Raw genomic sequence first — 18,355 nt, 5'->3', positions numbered from 1 at the left:
AGAAATACACTAGCAACCTGATACAACTCGAAAGACTATGACTTATCCATATATAAACAAGCTTGCAAATGTTGAGAAGACAAACCTGAGGACTCTTATTTGGAAAACTTAGGCTCCTGCAAAATGCAAATTCTTCGCTTGGTTGGTGATCCAAAACCGGGTATGGACAATAGATAAGCTACTGGCGCGAGGTTGGGTGAAATCAGGGCGTTGCCCCCTATGCAGACGAGAATAGAAATTAGGATGCCACCTGTTCGCGGAGTGCCGCCTTACCAGGCGAATATGGAACGAGATAGTGACATGGGTGACCAATGACGACCTTCGGCTCGCAAACTGGCCGATGCAGGTTTCTATCCACCAATGGTGGACAGACCTAGCAGATTCCGCGAGTGAAGACCGACGCGGACTCAAGATCCCTTATCATCCTCGTATGCTGGGTTATCTAGAAGGAACCCAATGCAAGAATTTTCGATCGCCAAGAATCTACATCACAGCAAATCACACAGACCATCAAGAATGAAGCTTTCATGTGGATCGTAGCAGGGGCAACACACCTGGTAGCTTTCTTGCGGCGTAGTTAGGACAGCTGCCGGTACACTTCGACGAGTTTTTATTCGTAAGCATGAGCACTTTTCCGCCCCTCTGTGAGGTGTTATAATTATTAACTTGTTTGTGCCCGTCTAGGCTTTCCTCTATTTACTGGCCGATGCAGGTTTCTATCCACCAATGGTGGACAAACCTTGTAGATTCCGCGAGTGAAGATCAACGCGGACTCAGATCCCTTATCATCCTTGTATGCTGGGTTATCTAGAAGGAATGCAATGCAAGGATTTTCTATCGCCAAGAATCTACATCACAGCAAATCACACATACCATTAAGGACGAAGCCTCCATGTGGATCGCAGCAGGGGCAAAACACCTGGCGGCTCTCCTGCGGCGTAGTTAGGACAGCTGCCGGTACATTTCGACAAGTTTTTATTCGTAACCATGAGCGCTTTTCCGCCCCTCTGTGAGGCGTTGTAATTATTAACTTGTTTGTATCCGTCTATGCTTTCCTCTATTTAATATAGCAGGCAGCTCTCTTGCCCGTTCGTAAAAACTGAAGTGAGCACCTAACTAACTCCATAACAAAATAAGCCCCTACAAATTGGCCAATCTTCCCCGCTGCACCAGCACAGGGTCACACACACAAGCCGCGGCTTGGCTCCCCCTCCTGGCCTCTGCTTGCTCACTTGGAGGCGAAGTCACCAACAAAGCAAGCGTCTTCCTCCGCCCCTTTTCTCTCTCTCTCCCCCCCGCGCCTGCGTGTGCGTGTGCGTGCGCGAGCGGGAGCGCGAGCGCGTGCGTCCCTTCACCGGCACGAGCTGCGCACACCGTCACCGCCACGCGCCGCTTCCCTTCCCAGAAAATCTAAACCCCAGCGGAGCCGGCCGGCCAGCCAGCCCACACCGACCCCGCCGCGCCGCCCCGTTCCCCAGCCAAACGCCCAAACCCCACCCGCCCCCTCTTCTTCGCCGGCGATGCTGCCGCGTCGCCGCAGCAGCCGCCCGGGCTCCTCCCTCCCCCTCCCGCTCCTCGTCCTCTGCGCCCTGCTCCTCGCCGCGGCCGTCGCATTCTCCCCCGCCGCTGCCGCCGAGGCCGCCGCTGGCGGCGGCGGCGGTGCTGGCCACGAGGGACGCGCGGGCAAGCAGGAGGCCGAAGCCGAGGCGGAGGCGCGCGGGGACCGGGTGGCCGTGGCGGAGGCCGGCGGCGAGGTGGTGGCGCAGGGCAATGCGACGGACAACAAGGAGGGCAGCCTCGCCGACATGATCGACCGCGCGCTGGAGAAGGAGTTCCCCGAGTCCGAGGGCGAGCAGGGCGGCGGAGGTGCGTGGATCTGGTCACCCCTCGCGGGATCTGGTTCTAAGGGCGGGGTGGGTGGGACGACGCGGTGGCGCGTGTGTCGGTGGCCGTCCTGTTCAGATCTCGGCCTCGGTGGTTGGAGCGCTCTGGGGATTGGGGGCGTTGGGAATGGAGGTCCAGGGTTGGGTTTGGACTTGCTTGTGCTAATCTGTGCTCTGGTTTTGCAGAGACGGACCCCGGAAGCTTCAACAACACGGTCGCTGAGAAGCAGGTCAGCTCATTGCGCCATTTTGGTTCTGTGCTGCCGTTTTGTTTGCAGGATAACTCTCAATAAATTCTGTGATTCAATACTTATTGAACATTGGGGTCTGGCGGAACTTGGTTTGGGGGGGATTACTCATCACTTGCCTGGTTGAATTTGCGAACGGAACTAGTTAGATGCTGCCTTTTTTTTTTCAGAAGATTCTTGATAGCTTGCATGTCTAGATTGTATGCAGTTGGCTTTTGAACTGAGCGATGGTTGACTCCTACACTTTGAATCTTTTGTCATGATGCCTTGACCGTCATTAGTGCATTGTAATATCCAAGCATTCAATGATCCATCCATATGGCATCATTATGTTGCTTTTGAGGCCTTTGACCTAATATGTGGCCTTTTGACTTTATGTGCTTGAATTGACATTCCCTAGTGCTGATGAGCAGCAACAATATTTTGGTTGGTATTTATTGTACTATACTTTGTAATAATTAGTATATGACTACATGTTTATGGTACAGAAAAGCTACTGTTTAAGGCAGTTAAAACTTGTTTGTAATACACCTAAGCTGCTATAGGAAAATCTAGTTTTGGATACATTCTCTAGTTCTGTGTCCCCACTGGAATTCTGTTAGATGTTTGATACCTCCAATAGATAAAGATGGTTGCATGTCAATACTTCCCAATCCCATTTAGCACATTTGTTACTTTCTCGATTCTCAATGGGCAATATACTCTATTTTTCGATTTGAAGCATGCCATATAATCTGCATGATGCACATTAGCCTCAAGAAAAATGTCACATAATGACATATGGTTACTATTTGGATATTGTAGAACTTGAAGCACATACATACACACTAAATTTACATTGCTGTAGTGCATTATTCATGTTTTTTTCAAGTATTTAGAAAATCGTTTGTGCTTGCATATCACAAATATGTAATACAAACTGCTCATCTTCTTCCTTGTACTCATGCCAGGGAGTTCTTGAAACTGTGGCCAGAAGAGTAACAAAGAAGAACGAGACCAAAGATAACAAGTAGGCCACAGATCCACACTTCAAAGTTTTTGTTAGATGAAATTAATCTTAGATTAAGAATCTGTAATAAAGCTTAAAGCTTGTGATTCCTTTCTGTCAAGGGCATTTCAATTTAAGGAGGTTTTCTTGGATCGATCTGAGCAAGAGGATGTTCCAACATTGATTGATCGGAAGGTGCAACTACTTAAACCGTGTGGAATTTTCTGCCAGTTTACTGCATATGCACGATACATGTAGGCATAGAGTTGAGGACACGATGTTATCTTTTGTTTCCTAACAGTTCTGTGTTGCTTCAATCTTCACTCCAGGATAATGTTTTTATCATATCAAATCCAAAGTCAAAATACCCTGTGCTGCAGTTGGACCTTAGGTATGCTACTCAGTATTCAGTCATTTGAGACGGTGAATGAAAATATCTTTTCTTCATGTAAACTTGATTGTTGAATGTAGATTATAATATTATTGTAGGTTGATATCAGATCTTGTTGTTGTTATCGTGTCTGCTACTTGTGGTGGGATCGCCTTTGCTTGCCTTGGGCAACCTGTGAGTACCCTGTACTTTTATTTCCTTCTAATTTCTACATTATTAACTACTGGAAACACTTCTCTTGTGAAATGATGCCTATTTTAAGGTTTAAGCTATGTAAACCTACAATTCAAAATATATTGCAGGTGATTACAGGTTATCTACTTGCAGGATCTATAATTGGGCCTGGAGGCTTTAGCTTTGTCAATGAAATGGTGCAAGTAAGGTGCTTTCACCTTTGTGGGTTGCTTTTTTTTTAACACTAAATATCTATGGCTTCCACAGTCCCACATTTGAAATAGATATGCATGCCTTTGTGCTCAGGTCACCCATTGACTCTGTAGCAAGGCCCCGTTTGGTTCGGATCTATATAATTAGTTTTAACATATAAAATAGGGGACCTGTGCCATTGATCTATGTCTGCACTTATAGTATTGTACTCTATATGATTGTGGGTGACCATTTTGTTTTTTTGGCCTTCAGTGATCATTAGTTGCACTTGTAACGTAGCTTTGTAACTAAAGGTTGAAGTTATGGATCTGTTCTGTCAGTAGGTTGGTATAGTATCCTGAAACTGCTGGAGCAGTATCGCTGCATGAGCTGCTCCTGTGGGTGCTTTTTATGGACAACAAGCCTTGTCCTTGGCATTATGTTGGTCGCCTTTTTCTATTTTGGAGTGAGTCTGTGCTAGTCTCTAGTGTAGAGAGAGAGTGTATGTGTGTGGGGGTGTGTCTAGGGTAGAGATCTTCTTTGCCAGTTTGTCCTGCCCTTTGTTCTTTTATTCTATGATACACAGCTCCCCTGTGTGTTTGAGAAAAAAAGGTATCCTGAAACTTCTTTCTGGTTAAGGCTGAACAATAAAGTGAAACTTGTGTACCAGAGAGCTAGTGGCTGAACAATAAAGTGAAACTTGTGTACCAGAGAGCTAGCCAGTCGACTGGTGCTGAAACATACGTATGCTGTTCAATTTCTCCTCCCATCATGTTTATAAAAACATACTTCTACGAGAAAGTTAAAACAAATTTATTTTTATGTATGTGTCAGTTCTTATATATGTATATTTCTTTAGCATGACAGTCAATTTTCTACTTGAATAATTTTTGCCACCTTTACCATTTCATACATCTAAAATCAAACTCCTTAAATATCTTGCATATGAGTTCCCACCCTCCCAGACCTCCTGATTGCTGCTTTTCTGTGCTGCCTAACCAGTAATACAATGACTGTGACAAGATGTACACAAGTTTTTTATGTTCTCAAGTATGACGTTTCTTATATTCCACTATTTCTTTTCCAGGTTGAAACAGTAGCCCAGTTTGGTGTGATATTTCTTCTATTTGCTTTGGGACTTGAGTTTTCTACTGCAAAAGTATTCTACCTTCAATGTTTCTTGATACATTAAGTTGGCAACACCATTTGTGATCAGAAGTTAACATATCTGGTGTTTTTACATTGCCTCAGCTCCGAGTTGTCCGTGCTGTCGCTGTCCTCGGAGGATTGCTCCAAATTATGCTGTTCATGTTTCTTTGTGGCATTTTGGCTACAGTACGTTTCTCTGTTGTCTACATTATGATTTATACTTTGGATCTCTTTGTTTCTTACATTGTGTAAAGCTAGTTATTGCACTGTCTTTGAAGGGAACATTGGGATGTATTATCCTGTGTACCGTATGTCCAAGCATCAAATAGTTTAATTGCTTCATAGAATTTGATCAGAATCGCAATATTTGGTGCGTCCTTAACTCATCTTAACATACTGCCAGTAAAAGTGACTAGATCAAAATATGCAGTGGAGGTAGCCAAATCAAAAGCTTTCTAGGATGTGCTTCCCAGTGTTCTTGTGTAACAAATTTGATGCATTTTACATTGATAGGCAGTTATCTTTGTAGGATTATGTTGCCTTGTTTTTGTTCCATTCTTCATTCGGAAGGGCATGGCTGACAGATCTTTATGTGGTGTGTAATGCAGCTTTGTGGAGGCAAAACAAAAGAAGGTGTTTTCGTTGGTGTTCTTCTTTCTATGTCTTCGACAGCTGTTGTAAGTATCTTGTCAAACATCTTGATTTTTACATTTAGTATATGATTGTATCACTTGCAATTGCAGTAAACTCTTGTTGTACATGTCATTTGTTGTCATTGTCATTCTCGGTGCTACCTATGTGCCACTTGGTTATCTGTTTGTTAAATAATGGTAATTTTGCATATGAAGGTTCTAAAATTTCTGATGGAAAGAAACAGTATCAATGCTCTTCATGGTCAAGTCACAGTCGGGACGCTTATATTGCAGGCATGCTTTCTTCATCCTCTATGTTTGCAAGATGTGTTTGTAAACATGCTATTGTATGGCCTTGTTAAGAATAAAGTTACTTAAGTTGATTCAAGACTCTTCATTGTTTTTTTCTTAAAAAATAAAATCTAATATCTCAGTTTTGTGACAAGATTCCTTCCTTCCCCTCAGGATTGTGCTGTTGGTCTTCTGTTTGCACTTCTTCCAATTTTGAGTGGTACATCTGGCCTTCTTCATGGAGTTGCGTCAATGACAAAGTCGTAAGTTACAGCATTTCAGTTCCTTTTTGCCCTTTATATTATAATTTTCTTTTACAATGAACTGAATGTTTCTCGGCTTGTCCACTTGAGACAACAGCGCTCACCTTAATAATTTATTATCTGTTTTTGCACCTTGTAAGGATCTCATTTTTCTCTTTTGATTACTGTATTGAACCGATGGGCTGCTTAAAATTGAACCTTTATTGTCCATTGTATATTTTGTCTATGAGCCTCTAAAGTATTCTAGGATATAGTTAGCCATTGAATTGATTTTTATGATAAACTTCTTCTCAGGCTGGTGGTGTTGATAACGTTCCTGGCCATTCTCTCTATCCTCTCCCGTACTGGTGTTCCTTGGTTTCTTAAACTGATGATAAGTCTTTCATCTCAGGTATAAGGGCCAAAGCAGTACAATGTTTTATCCATTGAGCAATTATATTGAAATTATTTCTTCAAGAACATTCTCTGCTGTAATTGTAATGATCTGTTTACTCTGCATTTCACACAGACAAATGAACTATACCAGCTGGCAGCAGTTGCATTCTGCTTGTTATTTGCTTGGGTGAGTTTCTACTACTCATGAACTGTTATGTAGTGTGAACCTGAGCAGTACATAGAAAAAAGATCTGATCTTATACATTGTGAGTACGCACTTACATGTGACAAAACCTGCATAAAAGTCATATTTTAAATGGGTCAGTAAAGGTGTGCTGCAAATGCTAACTTCACTTTTGTGTATTTTGATTTAGCTTTTCATATCCAACTGTTGATCCAGTACCTTTTCTGTTTTATGCACTGTTTTTTTTTTGCTAGTTAGCTTTTTCTGTTCACGGGCCATTTCTTCTTTTTAGTTGCCTTGTTGGTTTACTCACATACATGATACATCTTTGTCATTTCTTTACTTGGTAGTCAGAAACTGTTTAGTTTTAAGAGTATGTAATTCTCAAATCATTTGTTGTTCACACACAACCAACCTTCTATTATGCAGTGTAGTGATAAGTTGGGCCTGAGTCTTGAGTTGGGTTCATTCGCAGCTGGAGTAATGATATCAACGACGGATCTTGCACAACATACTCTTGAGCAAGTAATTTATTACCTATACCTTGTGTATTCCTTTTGGTTTGCTTATCCCAGTTCTTTTTTCAAACTTTAAGAGGAACTACTGTTTAGTTTGATCTTTCTTATACTGCTGCCAAATTCATAGCTAGACTCTTTAGTTAGTAATTCATATATGTTCTCTTATTTCAGGTTTGTTCTTTCTGCAGATCGAACCTATCCGCAACTTTTTCGCTGCTCTATTCCTTGCCAGCATTGGGATGCTAATTAATGTTCATTTCCTGTGGAACCATGTGGATATACTCCTTGCAGCTGTAATTTTGGTGATCACAGTAAAGACATTTATTGTTGCTATTGTCGTAAAAGGGTTTGGCTATAGCAACAAAACATCTCTTCTTGTAAGTCTTTCATCTCTATCTGAATGTACTCACACCTGCCAGTGCTCATACAGTCAATTAACTCTGTTTTTTTTTTATAGGTTGGCATGTCTCTTGCGCAAATAGGAGAGTTCGCTTTTGTTCTCCTTAGCCGTGCTTCAAGCATCCATCTGATTGAGGTTATTTCTTGATATTATGTTCCATTTTTGTATTGTACCCCACAGGCAAGCACCATGGCTACCCATTTGTAGTCCGGCAAAACCCTCAGTTCTGGCTAATCACAACTCTCATATCTCTCATAGCCTACGTGTTTTGTGCTGAGAACATAAAGCCAGGGGTACCTTACTCTTGTAAGCACTTATGTTACCATGAATTAGCTTGCGATGACTAAGCTTAACTACAGCATGCCTAACAAGGCTTGCAAATGTTTTGATGTTAACTACTTATTATGCTTCCTAGTTTAGTCTGTTGGTACTAGTCCCTGTTTGGTTGCCCCAATGCCCTAGCGCTACTGTTTTTCAGTTATTCAATTTTAAGTGGTGTTAATGACATCTGGTTGCTGAATTGGTTTTCCCCAGGGCAAGCTATACCTGCTTCTTCTTGGAACCACTGCGCTTAGCTTGGTATTTGTCTTGTCTCTTCATTTCTTTTAAGCTATACATTTTAAGCTATACATTGTATCTCGATGAACATTAACATTCAAACTTTCAGCACAAATGACGCTAGCACATTTTTTTTGGAAAATTTCATTCAAGAGAATAGTTTCTTTTTTATTTTATTCTGAAGAGTCAATTTCATATAATGCCACTCACGACAGTGGAATGATCTGAGAAATGCCACACTTGATTTCCTTTTTAAAATTTTGCCCATTTTTACTTTTTGAAAGGGCCCATGTGCCCATTGGGCCAGTTATGTACTTCTGTTAACTTCAGGATCCAATACTTCTAGAAACCCAACTAGTGAACCCAGATGGATGGTTGCAAGCATGGCAATCTGGTTCAAGGCATACTAATAAGGCCATAAAAGAAAACTAAGAAGAAACTAAGGGGTTTTTTGAGATAATTTCACATTTATAGATGATAGTTTGTGAGTAGCACCATTCTAAGTGGCATTGCCAAAAGAAGTTCTTGATAATGTTACCCATCATGCTCGCCCTTTTGTCATTTGATTCATCCTAAACATATGATGTTTCATGAAACATAAATGGGTTACTGACTCTGCAGGTGACGACACCTCTGCTATTCAAAATGATCCCAGCGGTGGTCCACCTTGGGGTACTTTTGAGATGGTTTTCTGTTGATAGCAATCAGGTGGAGGTACACGTTCATATCAATTGAGTTCATCTACCAATTGTTTTACTATGGAAATTGTTTGCCAATCAATTCACCGGTTCTTCCTTTTCAGTTGGGCTTGAAAAATGATGTCCTCCGCATCGATAGCGGCAAGCGCATAAATTTGATAGTCCAAGGCTCACATGACTCATGACATATTTGGCACACCGCAAGCTGTTTTTTTGTATGGCTTAAGTTTACAAGCTCTGTAAAGTATTTTCACCTGCTCCGAAGAGTTTGTAGCAGATATACAAGGGTGGAGGCGAGAGAAACTCAACTCTGATCTTGCTCCCATGGCAAGATATATCCTCCCCCATCATGGCGTCTGCAAGGGCAATGTGTTTGCCGTTTTTGAGAGTGCAGTGTGTCTGAAGGATTGGCAGTGAGTGGCTGTCGACCCCAAATGAGGGTTTCGTGTAACATAAGATGTATGGTCATTAATTGATTGGATTAGCATGATAGGATTTAGGACTGATCGTTATGCCATTGTATTCATTCAGCAAAAGTGCTAAAAGTGTGTATCATCACGACACGAAGTGTGTAGGAAAATATCCATCAGATCACGAATTTTGTTATGTAGCCACAGGAGTCATTTCCGTAACTTCAGCCAATTGATAAATTCTCATCAAGAGAGGCTTCTACATTCCCTCGTCCAGAGATCTATCTATTGGTATTCAGTGGTTAAGACTGCAATTATTGGTGTACTAATTCTTCTGGTATTGCTCGTTGGGTTGTATAGCATCTTATGCGTGGCATGGCTGTTGAATCAAGTGGCCTGCACTGAGCAATGTCGGATGTCGGATGATTGTTTCGGACTCAAGTGAGCACGACAAATGAACTTGTGCTGTTTGGATGGGATAATGTCTGTCACCCACTGTGGGATGATTGTTTGGTATTGGAAAATGGAATTCGGAATAGCAACTCCTTTTTTTTTTTGGCTTTTTGAAACGATGCACACGAAATTACCACTTCATTTTCACCCCCTGTTCAACTTAGAACTGGCACGAGTGTTGTTAGATGCGTGGGATGCTGGGTACTTTAGGAAGGAGGATTATTTCTATTCTCAATAAATGGATATCCATTCTATCTAGCCGAGGGAAAGTGCCTTCCAGGAGCAAAACTATGCTGTTAGAATATCCAAAGCATGCTTCCGAAGGGATGAAATTTGCAAGCATGAGATTGGTCTATGGCATTCAGATAGTCACATGCGGATATGCCACTGAAAGTATGGTTTTTGGATGCAAAATCTACGAGATGGATAAACACAAGTACTGTGCCAACAACATTATCAGCACCTCCTACACGCGTTGTACGTCACAAGTGTTCCATTTACTCTTCATTTCTTGGGCACTTCACTTTCACAGGTTCAGATGGGCATCAGTTGTTGGAACACCACGTCAAGGGACCCCACGTCAACTGAACCAAGGACATTGCAAGCATCACGGCTGGATCCACGCGACTGTTTTGTAGCTCTGCAGGTTTGACCTGCAGGGTGAACACATGCATAACAGGATTGGATTCCACGTTGTGACCCCACTACGTATGACTAATTTATGTTATTAGTAGTTTAGTATTGAACACCTACCACAACCAATGCCCTACCACGTATGACTAATTGTGGATATGGTAAGACAGGATTGCATTACAAAGTTGTGATCTATGAATAGTTTGGTGTCACTCCTCCTTGATACCCACCAAACTAATCTACCTTTGCTTTTCTTTTTTGGGTTCTTTTTAACTCAAACAGTCAAACTGTTCTACCTTTGCGGCTTTGCTAGTATTTCTCGAAGGTATGCATGAATGGCTCCAATTTGTGTCGATCGAATCTGGTCTGGGAAAACAAAATTGAGTTTGATGTCGAACTGGAACCTCCAGTCTCAGACTGTCCTTATCGAACTTGTCCCCTTCCAAACTACTTTCACAGCAAGTTATCTTACGAGTAATCAATGGTTTAAACAGCGATGCCTTTTGGTACCTTGTGCTTATCGTGTTCTGTTTTTTTTTTTTAACTGGAAACAAATGCAGTAGAACAAGAGTTACTTGGCAAGTCCTTTTACTTGTCAGCCAGGCAGAGAAAGTGAAAAATGATCATGATACACCAACAAACCGTTAGGTGGTTCCGTTTGGGAGTAGAACGACTAATGCAGACAAGGATCGTCCAAAAGGAAAGGTTCACATGCTAGTCCTCAAGAACAGCGCCTTCGGCGTTGTTGCCGTGTATTTGTCACATGCTTCGTTTCATCTTATTCTTGTAGGAGAGCGACCATTTTGTAGCTATTGTATTCAACGGAACTATGGGAGGTCCAGGCATACTTAGCCCTGTTTGGATACTATACTAAGGGTTAAATTTAGCCCCTGTCACATCAGATGTTTGATACTAATTAAGAGTATTAAATATAAGCTAATTACAAAACTAATTGCACAAACGGAGGCTAATTCGCGAGACGAATCTATTAAACCTAATTAGTCTATGATTTGATATTGTGATGCTACAATAACTATTTGCTAATGATAAATTAATTAGGCTTAATAGATTCGTCTCGCGAATTAGTCCAGGGCTTCTGCAATTAGTTTTATAATTACTCATGTTTAGTCCTTCTAATTAGCATCAGAACATTCGATGTGACAAGGACTAAACTTTAGCCCGAGGATCTAAACACACCCTTATTCTACGCCAGGGATGCGCGGATCTGCGTTCTTGGTGGGCGGATCTGCTCGATCGGTGCCGGTGAGCGCTGCTGTCCGGGGTGACGGCACACGGCCTGGGAAGCGGCGCGTGCTGACACTCGTGGCCGGCCTAGCCCGGATGCGGCGGCGGTGCGGGCCCCTTCATCTCGCCACCGGGGTGGGGGTAGGTGGCCTGGGGCGTGAACGTGGGCACGCCGGTGACGGCTGGGGCGTGCGTCCATGCCGCCCTCTCCGACCCATCCACGGGTGGGAGGCGCGCTCCTAGCGCTCCTGTTCGTCCTCTCCCCGGACGTGAAGCTCCAGGCGTCACCGCTCGTGTACCGGGGGCACGGCCTGGGAAGCATCGCTGCTCGTGTATCGGGGGCCATGGTGGGGGACAGCGTCCAGTGGCGCGGCGCCCCGCGGCGGGGCTTGGCTGCCGGCGGCACGCCACTACACCGCTGCAAGGTCCTACCTTTCGCGCTCCCGGCGAGCGTCGGCGCGGGTCGCGTTGCTCCAGCCCGCCATCTCTGGTACCTGGATGACCATCGTCGAGGGAGGTACCTGGGGCTCAGGGACGTGGCCTTCTGGAGCAGCAAGCCTTCCCTGGACCGTCGTCTCGACCTCCGATGGCCGCCTCCCTTCTGCGTTCTCCGATCGCTCCCATGATCGTTGTCCTTGTCGAGGGTCTCCTTGAGGTCCGCCCTCGGGCAACTCGGGCCCCCCAGCCTACGCCATCAGATGCTTGCCACGAACCGTAACGGGTGGCTGGTGCCTCCGCCGCCGAGCCGGCGGCTGCTCTTCCCACCTCTCCTCCCTTGGTCGCGCTCCTCATCCTCCCCTCACCCCCACTGCACACCCATCACACCCAGGTCGCGCTTTGATCTCCTCAAGGTCGCAGGCCCGCCCCCTTCGGTCGCTTGATCACTCCTTATTCGCTGCATGGTTGTTTTTCGGTTGTCGTGATGGTGGTGCCTGCGGATGTTCCTCATCGTCATCGCTGTGGGTTACTCGCTGCCATCCCATCGCATTGGCTATCTTCTAGGCCTCGGCGGTCTTTGTGCGGAGTTGGTTTTGGGGGCCTTTGGCGAAAGCCTGGTCGGGCACTCGCCGGGGCCAACAACGGTTGCGTCCTTTGACGTAGCTCACCTCGCTGGGGGCGTTGTTGTGGCCACCAAATCCAATAGTTTGTGCCAGGTGAAGACTTGGTCTCCTCCCTCAAGGACAGACAGATGATGGCGGCGTTGGTGTCGCTTCCTCCCTAGAGGCATCGTCTTGCACGACCTTCTCACTATACCTCCGTTGGCTTCAGATTGTTAGTCAGTCGGTGATGTGCGTGTGCTCTTGGTGTCTTTCTCTCCTGCAGGTATTGATCGTCTTAGGTCATATTTGGTGTGGTGGTGGTGCTGTAGTTTTCTTTTCTATTGTTGCATCTGTGTTTTCTATCACTAGCGGTGGTTCTTGTAACTCTGTGCTTTTGGATCTTTCCTAAATTGCATCGTTGTAATTCTTTTCTTGTTAATGAAAAATGTGGCTAAAAAAAATCCTTTTCGTGGTCTGCAAGATTTTTGCTGGATGGAGTTGTTGTTGACTTCTACGCGGATCACGAGAACATGCCCGTATCATCTGGCCCACATGTTATCAGTGGCGCGGCACATGCATTGTGTTTGCGTTCCAAACGAATACTATAACTGATGTTCGACTACCTGTTGGCTCAGGTCCTCAATCGACCTCCCTTAAGATCGCTCATCCAAAGTCCATTAGACATTAGTGTTAGTGAGAGCACAAGCTAATTAATTTGCAACTTTATGTAATACACTCCCAACACAAAACAACAAGCACACGAATGCCTTTGTATTGTCGCCAACCTCTTTTTTTTCTAAATTGAAAACGAAATGTTGTTGCCAACCTCGGTCCTCACCGTTGATCGACACCGAGGAATAAGAGTTTTGGATGCGTGCAACATTAAACGAAAAATCCGAAAACAAATGGGCGCTGAAACTAGAAGCTTGTGACACAAACAGAAAAAAGGTTCCACTTCAAACATCCCGAAAGAGCCGCTAGTCCAGCCGCGATCCTTTTGATGGTCTCATGTATATCTTCAGTCCATCCCTGCCTTCTGCGGAAGCTTTCATTGGTTAAGAAATTAAACATTACTCCGTTCGTCTTAAATTATAAATTATTTTAATTTTTTAAATTTATAAGTTATGCTATACACCTAGATATATATTTATATCTAGATACACGGTAAAATATATTAATCTAAAAGATCTAAAAAATGTATTATAATTTGGAACGGAAGTAGCATCCCGTAGACTATTATATTACTACTCAGCAGCTTGCGTTAAACACCATGTCGTTCCTCGTTTTCCACGTCACCCACAGTTTTCTTCCTGTTTTATCTATCAACACACAGTCAAAGATCGATAGTACACTGCAAATTGGAACAGGTTACCAGGACAAAATTTACTGTAGTTGCATGATTGCAAGGAAATTACTGAAAAATGCTTTTAGACGAGAACTCTGGTAGATACAGAAACACGTGTCTTCCCAACTGACCCCTTGTTTACTTCATCCCAACTCCCAACTTTGACACTATGCAAAAAGAAGATTCCCCATCACATCAAACTTGCGGTACATGGAGTACTAAATGTAGACGAAATTAAAAACTAATTGTACAGTTTTGTTGTACTTTGCGAGACGAATCTTTTGAGCCTAATTAGTCAATATTTGGATAATAATTTACAAATACAAACGAAACGCTACAGTGTGCTACAGTGCTGTAACAGTAATTTGACACCTCCCAATTTTGCCAACTAAACAAGGCCTGACTCTGAATTGGCTGGGGGACATATCACACACTGCAAATTGTAGCAACGTGACACTGCTGGAGACTCCCATGTACTGAGAGGACGGGGATAGTGATGGATGAGACCTCTCTTGATGCAGCAACGAACACCGTGTGGCTGTGTTATTGGTCCCTTTAATTTTGACCCAATCTTTCTTCTGGTAGGACGTGCCGACCTTGTTCCCTCTGGTGATGAGCATCCAATGCCATAGGCTGTATGTCTCTGGTGAAATGAGCGGTTCTTATGCGCAAATCCCTACACATTGCATAACACAGACAGAAATGCAATTTACAAGACTGTTCTCCTGATCTTGGTACTATAGCAACCAGGAACAAATAAAGCTAGCTGCAAAACACTATACCTCGCATATATAGTGGCATGATTGCCATATGTAATCAGTGCAAATTACAAGCTCGGTAGCTGGAAGAATAATGATTTTTCAGGCCTGCAGCCTGGTAGGATCTTCCATTTGAAAATGCATCAGTACTATCAGATCAACTGTTGGAAGCAAGTAGTACCAGAATCACTGTTTACATCTCCAATCAACAAACGGATTTTCTTTCTTTCTTTTTTTTTTTGTTGCAAAATCCATGCTTCATCTATACTCCAAAGTGTTATGTGGATCGAGCTATCACTTAATAAATGCTTGTACAATTTGATGCCCTTAATTATTTCTTGGCCCAAACTGCTGCCTGCTGCAGCTTTCCCACGTGTCTATCCATGTGTTTGGCAGTGTGCCAGTATGACCACATCATGCTATTCACGCCTGACCGAAACAGGTAGCTGCAGCGGCGCTGCGGCTGCGGCTGCAGCAGCAAGCCAGCAGCTGCTACAGCGGCTGTAGCAGGTACAAATTTTTTTACGACACAAAATTTGGATGCAGCTGGCTGGGTAGCCGAGCAGCTGCGCTTGCAGCAATCAGGACATCATTATGCGTATGTGACTCAACAAAGACTTGTACCGGGGACATCATTATGCGTACGTGACCTTAGGGGTGTTTGATCCCGGGATAAATTTTCGTCCCTATCACATCGAATGTTAAACATAGGCTAATTACAAAACTAATTTTACAACCCCTAGGCTAAATCGCGAGACGAATCTATTAAACCTAATTAGTTCATGATTTGACAATATAGTACAGTAAACATTCGCTAATGATGGATTAATTACGTTTAATAGATTCGTCTCGCGATTTAGCCTAGGGGTTCTGCAATTAGTTTTGTAATTAGTTCATGCTTAATCCTTCTAATTAGCATCCGAATATTCGATGTGACACGAACTAAACTTTAGCTCCAGGATCCAAACACCCCCACATTACCCACTTCGACAGTTGCTTTCAGTACAAGTTGTTTTCTTAATAATGCCGTACGCTAGTTCAAAATTCACTTTGACTGTCTTTCAGGACAAGTATTTTGTTCTGTGATCAACGTCAATCCAAAATTGTTTTGACATACCATATAAATGCATTTACAATTTTCCTTATTTTGAGAGACTTCAATTCTAAACGAACCAAAAGGGCATGCAGTCTAGTGGTTTCTGTAATCTTAATTAGTACTTCCCCAGGTCCTAGTCTCCTAATCCTAGGTTTAAATCCCATGGAAGTGAATTTTAAGTTAGGGAAAGAAGGTCACTCGATGGATTTTCTGATTGGCATGGGTGAACCGACTTATGGTGGACGAGTCCATGTATGAGCTCTTCAAGTAAAATATCATGGGACGCGGTTTTTCCCTACTGGCCAATTTTTTTAATTAAAAAGAATAAATGCAATAAAAAGGATTTTGGAACCAACCAAAAGAGAGACAGCCAAATCCAAAACTGTTGTCACACACCGACAAGAAAAAAAATAAACAAACGCGCGAGTCACATGACTGGGTGCACCGAATCTCAGATGGGAAACAAGATGCCAAACAAGATGAATAGAAGCTGCAGTGCGTAGCACCTGCAGGGCTGCAGATCGTATCAGGAAGAAAACGGCCGGCTTACAATCACAGATCAAGCAAGATCTGCGTTTGTCACGACTCATCATCTAGACAAAGACAAGATGGTGTTGCCTTTTTTAATTAACATATAATTTGCGACAGTGACACTGTCGTCGGGCCACAAAGTCTTAGGCTGGTACTGCAGTATTTTACGTTGTAAGTCCTTTTGCTTGATCCAATTTTCTTCATGAATGCATTTTTAAACGTTGTCAGTTACATTCCAAAATTCAAAATATATATGTGTTTTAGGTTATTTAATTGTCAAATGTATTACTTTATCTTAGAATAAGACAAATATTCAGTCAACTTAATCCAAAACATTATAAAATAAATCAAACATATTAACAAGAGAAGGCATATAAACCATACTGAAATGAATAATGTGAACCTTAACAAATAGAGGGGTTAATTGTTGAGCGGGACCGTGGCGAGGGCACTAGCAGCGATGTTCTCCGGACCAGTATACATTCTGGTCAAAACTGTACATTAGTTGTCCATTGGATTGATGCAGTGCAGTTGCTTCTTCCTTCTTTGTGCACAAACAAAATCACCTGGAGAAGGAATCGTAGCAACACAATCTTTGCACATAAACAGAGCTGATGTAGAACTAGGACCCCCAAAACCTTATGTTCCTTCTGTCCTGCAGGATAGTGTGAAGACGATGGTTCAAGAAGCCTGCTCTCTCGTCGAGACAGAGACACAGCGAGTGAAGCTACAGCCAAAGGAAATGGAGCAATTTATGCAGAGGCAAAGGATTCATGTGTGCAACCTTTGACGAAGAGAAGCCGCACCACGTGGATTGATCCAACCCCTGCACATCGTGCAGGGTCATGACAACAGCCCAGCAAGGAGAGCGCACACGAGTGGCATCCCTATAGTCTTTTCATACATCACAGTTGGTGTACGCATGTTCCACGTTAGAATTCTTCTCAACTTTCCATACAGGATTAATGCACATATAAACCCCTAGGATTAGGCATTGGCCTTGAGATTTATTGATTTAATTTTTTAGACCAAGATTTATTGATTTAATTAAATATAAATGGGCAAACCCACTTAAATCTATATGAGAACTAGTGGGTTGAAGATTCACCAGTGCTGAAGCTACTTCTCTAGTTTTGTGTGAAAAACCTTCGTGCAAGCCCTTAATTGATACTACGACACGATGCTAATAGCATCCTCTCAGGTCGGAGCATATAAGCCATACTCTTAACCTTCTATGAGCTTCCTACACGTCTTATAAATTGTGACTAGTAGCATTCATGTGTGTTACTTAAAGAGGCTCATAGAACATCTCTACTTGCATAAGCCACTTGGAATACATGAAGGTACAAAACCCAACCTCTCTGGCAGATAATAGGAGAGAATTCTATTTCCAACAGAGTGGGACTTTGCAAAGGCGCTCTCGTTTCCCAGTCGACAATAGCTTGTTTTGACATCCTACTTCGTCGGATCTCCAACCACATAATATGGGTTACCACTTTGGCAATATAACTCACATGAGTCTCAAGCCCATCTCTATTTATGCCTCAGCTCATCTATCACATTATGTGATAGACCTTTCAAGAAAAGATCTTGTCACACCCGATTTTTGAAACAAAACCGAATGCACATCACATGTATGCCAAGATCAGTTTAATCATACATGTGATAATTACAATAATGAATCATGCCAATGCCATGTCATAATCGATAAACTTCATGACCTGTGGGTCTGAAAGAAAAAAAAATATAGATATATTATGGTCTTCAGCGGAATGAGCCTCCGTCTCGACATGCAGCTGACCGGGGGTACACCAGCCTACTAGAATGGAACAGAGTATCTAGGTTAAAGCTGACATATTCAATGAACCCCCATCTTGGGGTCTGAAGGGATATATAGCAG

The 18,355-nt window shown here is 43.2% G+C and overlaps 1 protein-coding gene across 2 annotated transcripts; it reads left to right on the top strand.

The window, feature by feature from the left end:
• The first annotated feature begins 1,166 nt into the window (after positions 1–1,166).
• Positions 1,167–9,630, top strand: LOC101785248 (K(+) efflux antiporter 4). 2 transcript variants are annotated; one of them, XM_004966029.2, is made up of 20 exons: positions 1,167–1,866; positions 2,070–2,113; positions 3,082–3,140; positions 3,242–3,314; positions 3,449–3,510; positions 3,609–3,684; positions 3,813–3,887; positions 4,964–5,035; positions 5,128–5,211; positions 5,634–5,702; positions 5,874–5,951; positions 6,123–6,211; positions 6,506–6,602; positions 6,720–6,773; positions 7,200–7,295; positions 7,477–7,665; positions 7,746–7,823; positions 8,223–8,267; positions 8,868–8,954; positions 9,049–9,630. In XM_004966029.2, the coding sequence occupies exons 1-20, from the start codon at positions 1,521–1,523 to the stop codon at positions 9,127–9,129; spliced, it is 1,854 nt and encodes a 617-aa protein (XP_004966086.1). In that variant the 5' UTR covers positions 1,167–1,520; the 3' UTR covers positions 9,130–9,630. The 2 variants fall into 2 exon arrangements, with proteins under 2 accessions (XP_004966086.1, XP_004966085.1); XM_004966028.2 differs by having other exon boundaries at positions 8,868–8,960.
• Positions 9,631–18,355: the final 8,725 nt, after the last annotated feature.

This window comes from Setaria italica, chromosome IV (assembly GCF_000263155.2).
Source record: "Setaria italica strain Yugu1 chromosome IV, Setaria_italica_v2.0, whole genome shotgun sequence".
Classification (NCBI taxonomy): Eukaryota; Viridiplantae; Streptophyta; class Magnoliopsida; order Poales; family Poaceae; genus Setaria; species Setaria italica.
The sequence above is the reverse complement of the archived record's forward strand: the minus strand, read 5'-3'. Positions and strand labels throughout refer to the sequence as shown.

What these genes read in the sequence shown, in the direction of transcription:
- LOC101785248 (XM_004966028.2), top strand. Translation starts at nt 1,521, where the DNA reads ATGCTGCCGCGTCGCCGCAGCAGCCGCCCGGGCTCCTCCCTCCCCCTC. An exon ending in ACACGGTCGCTGAGAAGCAG is followed by an intron (nt 2,114 to 3,081) that starts GTCAGCTCATTG and finishes TACTCATGCCAG; the next exon opens with GGAGTTCTTGAAACTGTGGC. An exon ending in TTGTCAATGAAATGGTGCAA is followed by an intron (nt 3,888 to 4,963) that starts GTAAGGTGCTTT and finishes TTTCTTTTCCAG; the next exon opens with GTTGAAACAGTAGCCCAGTT.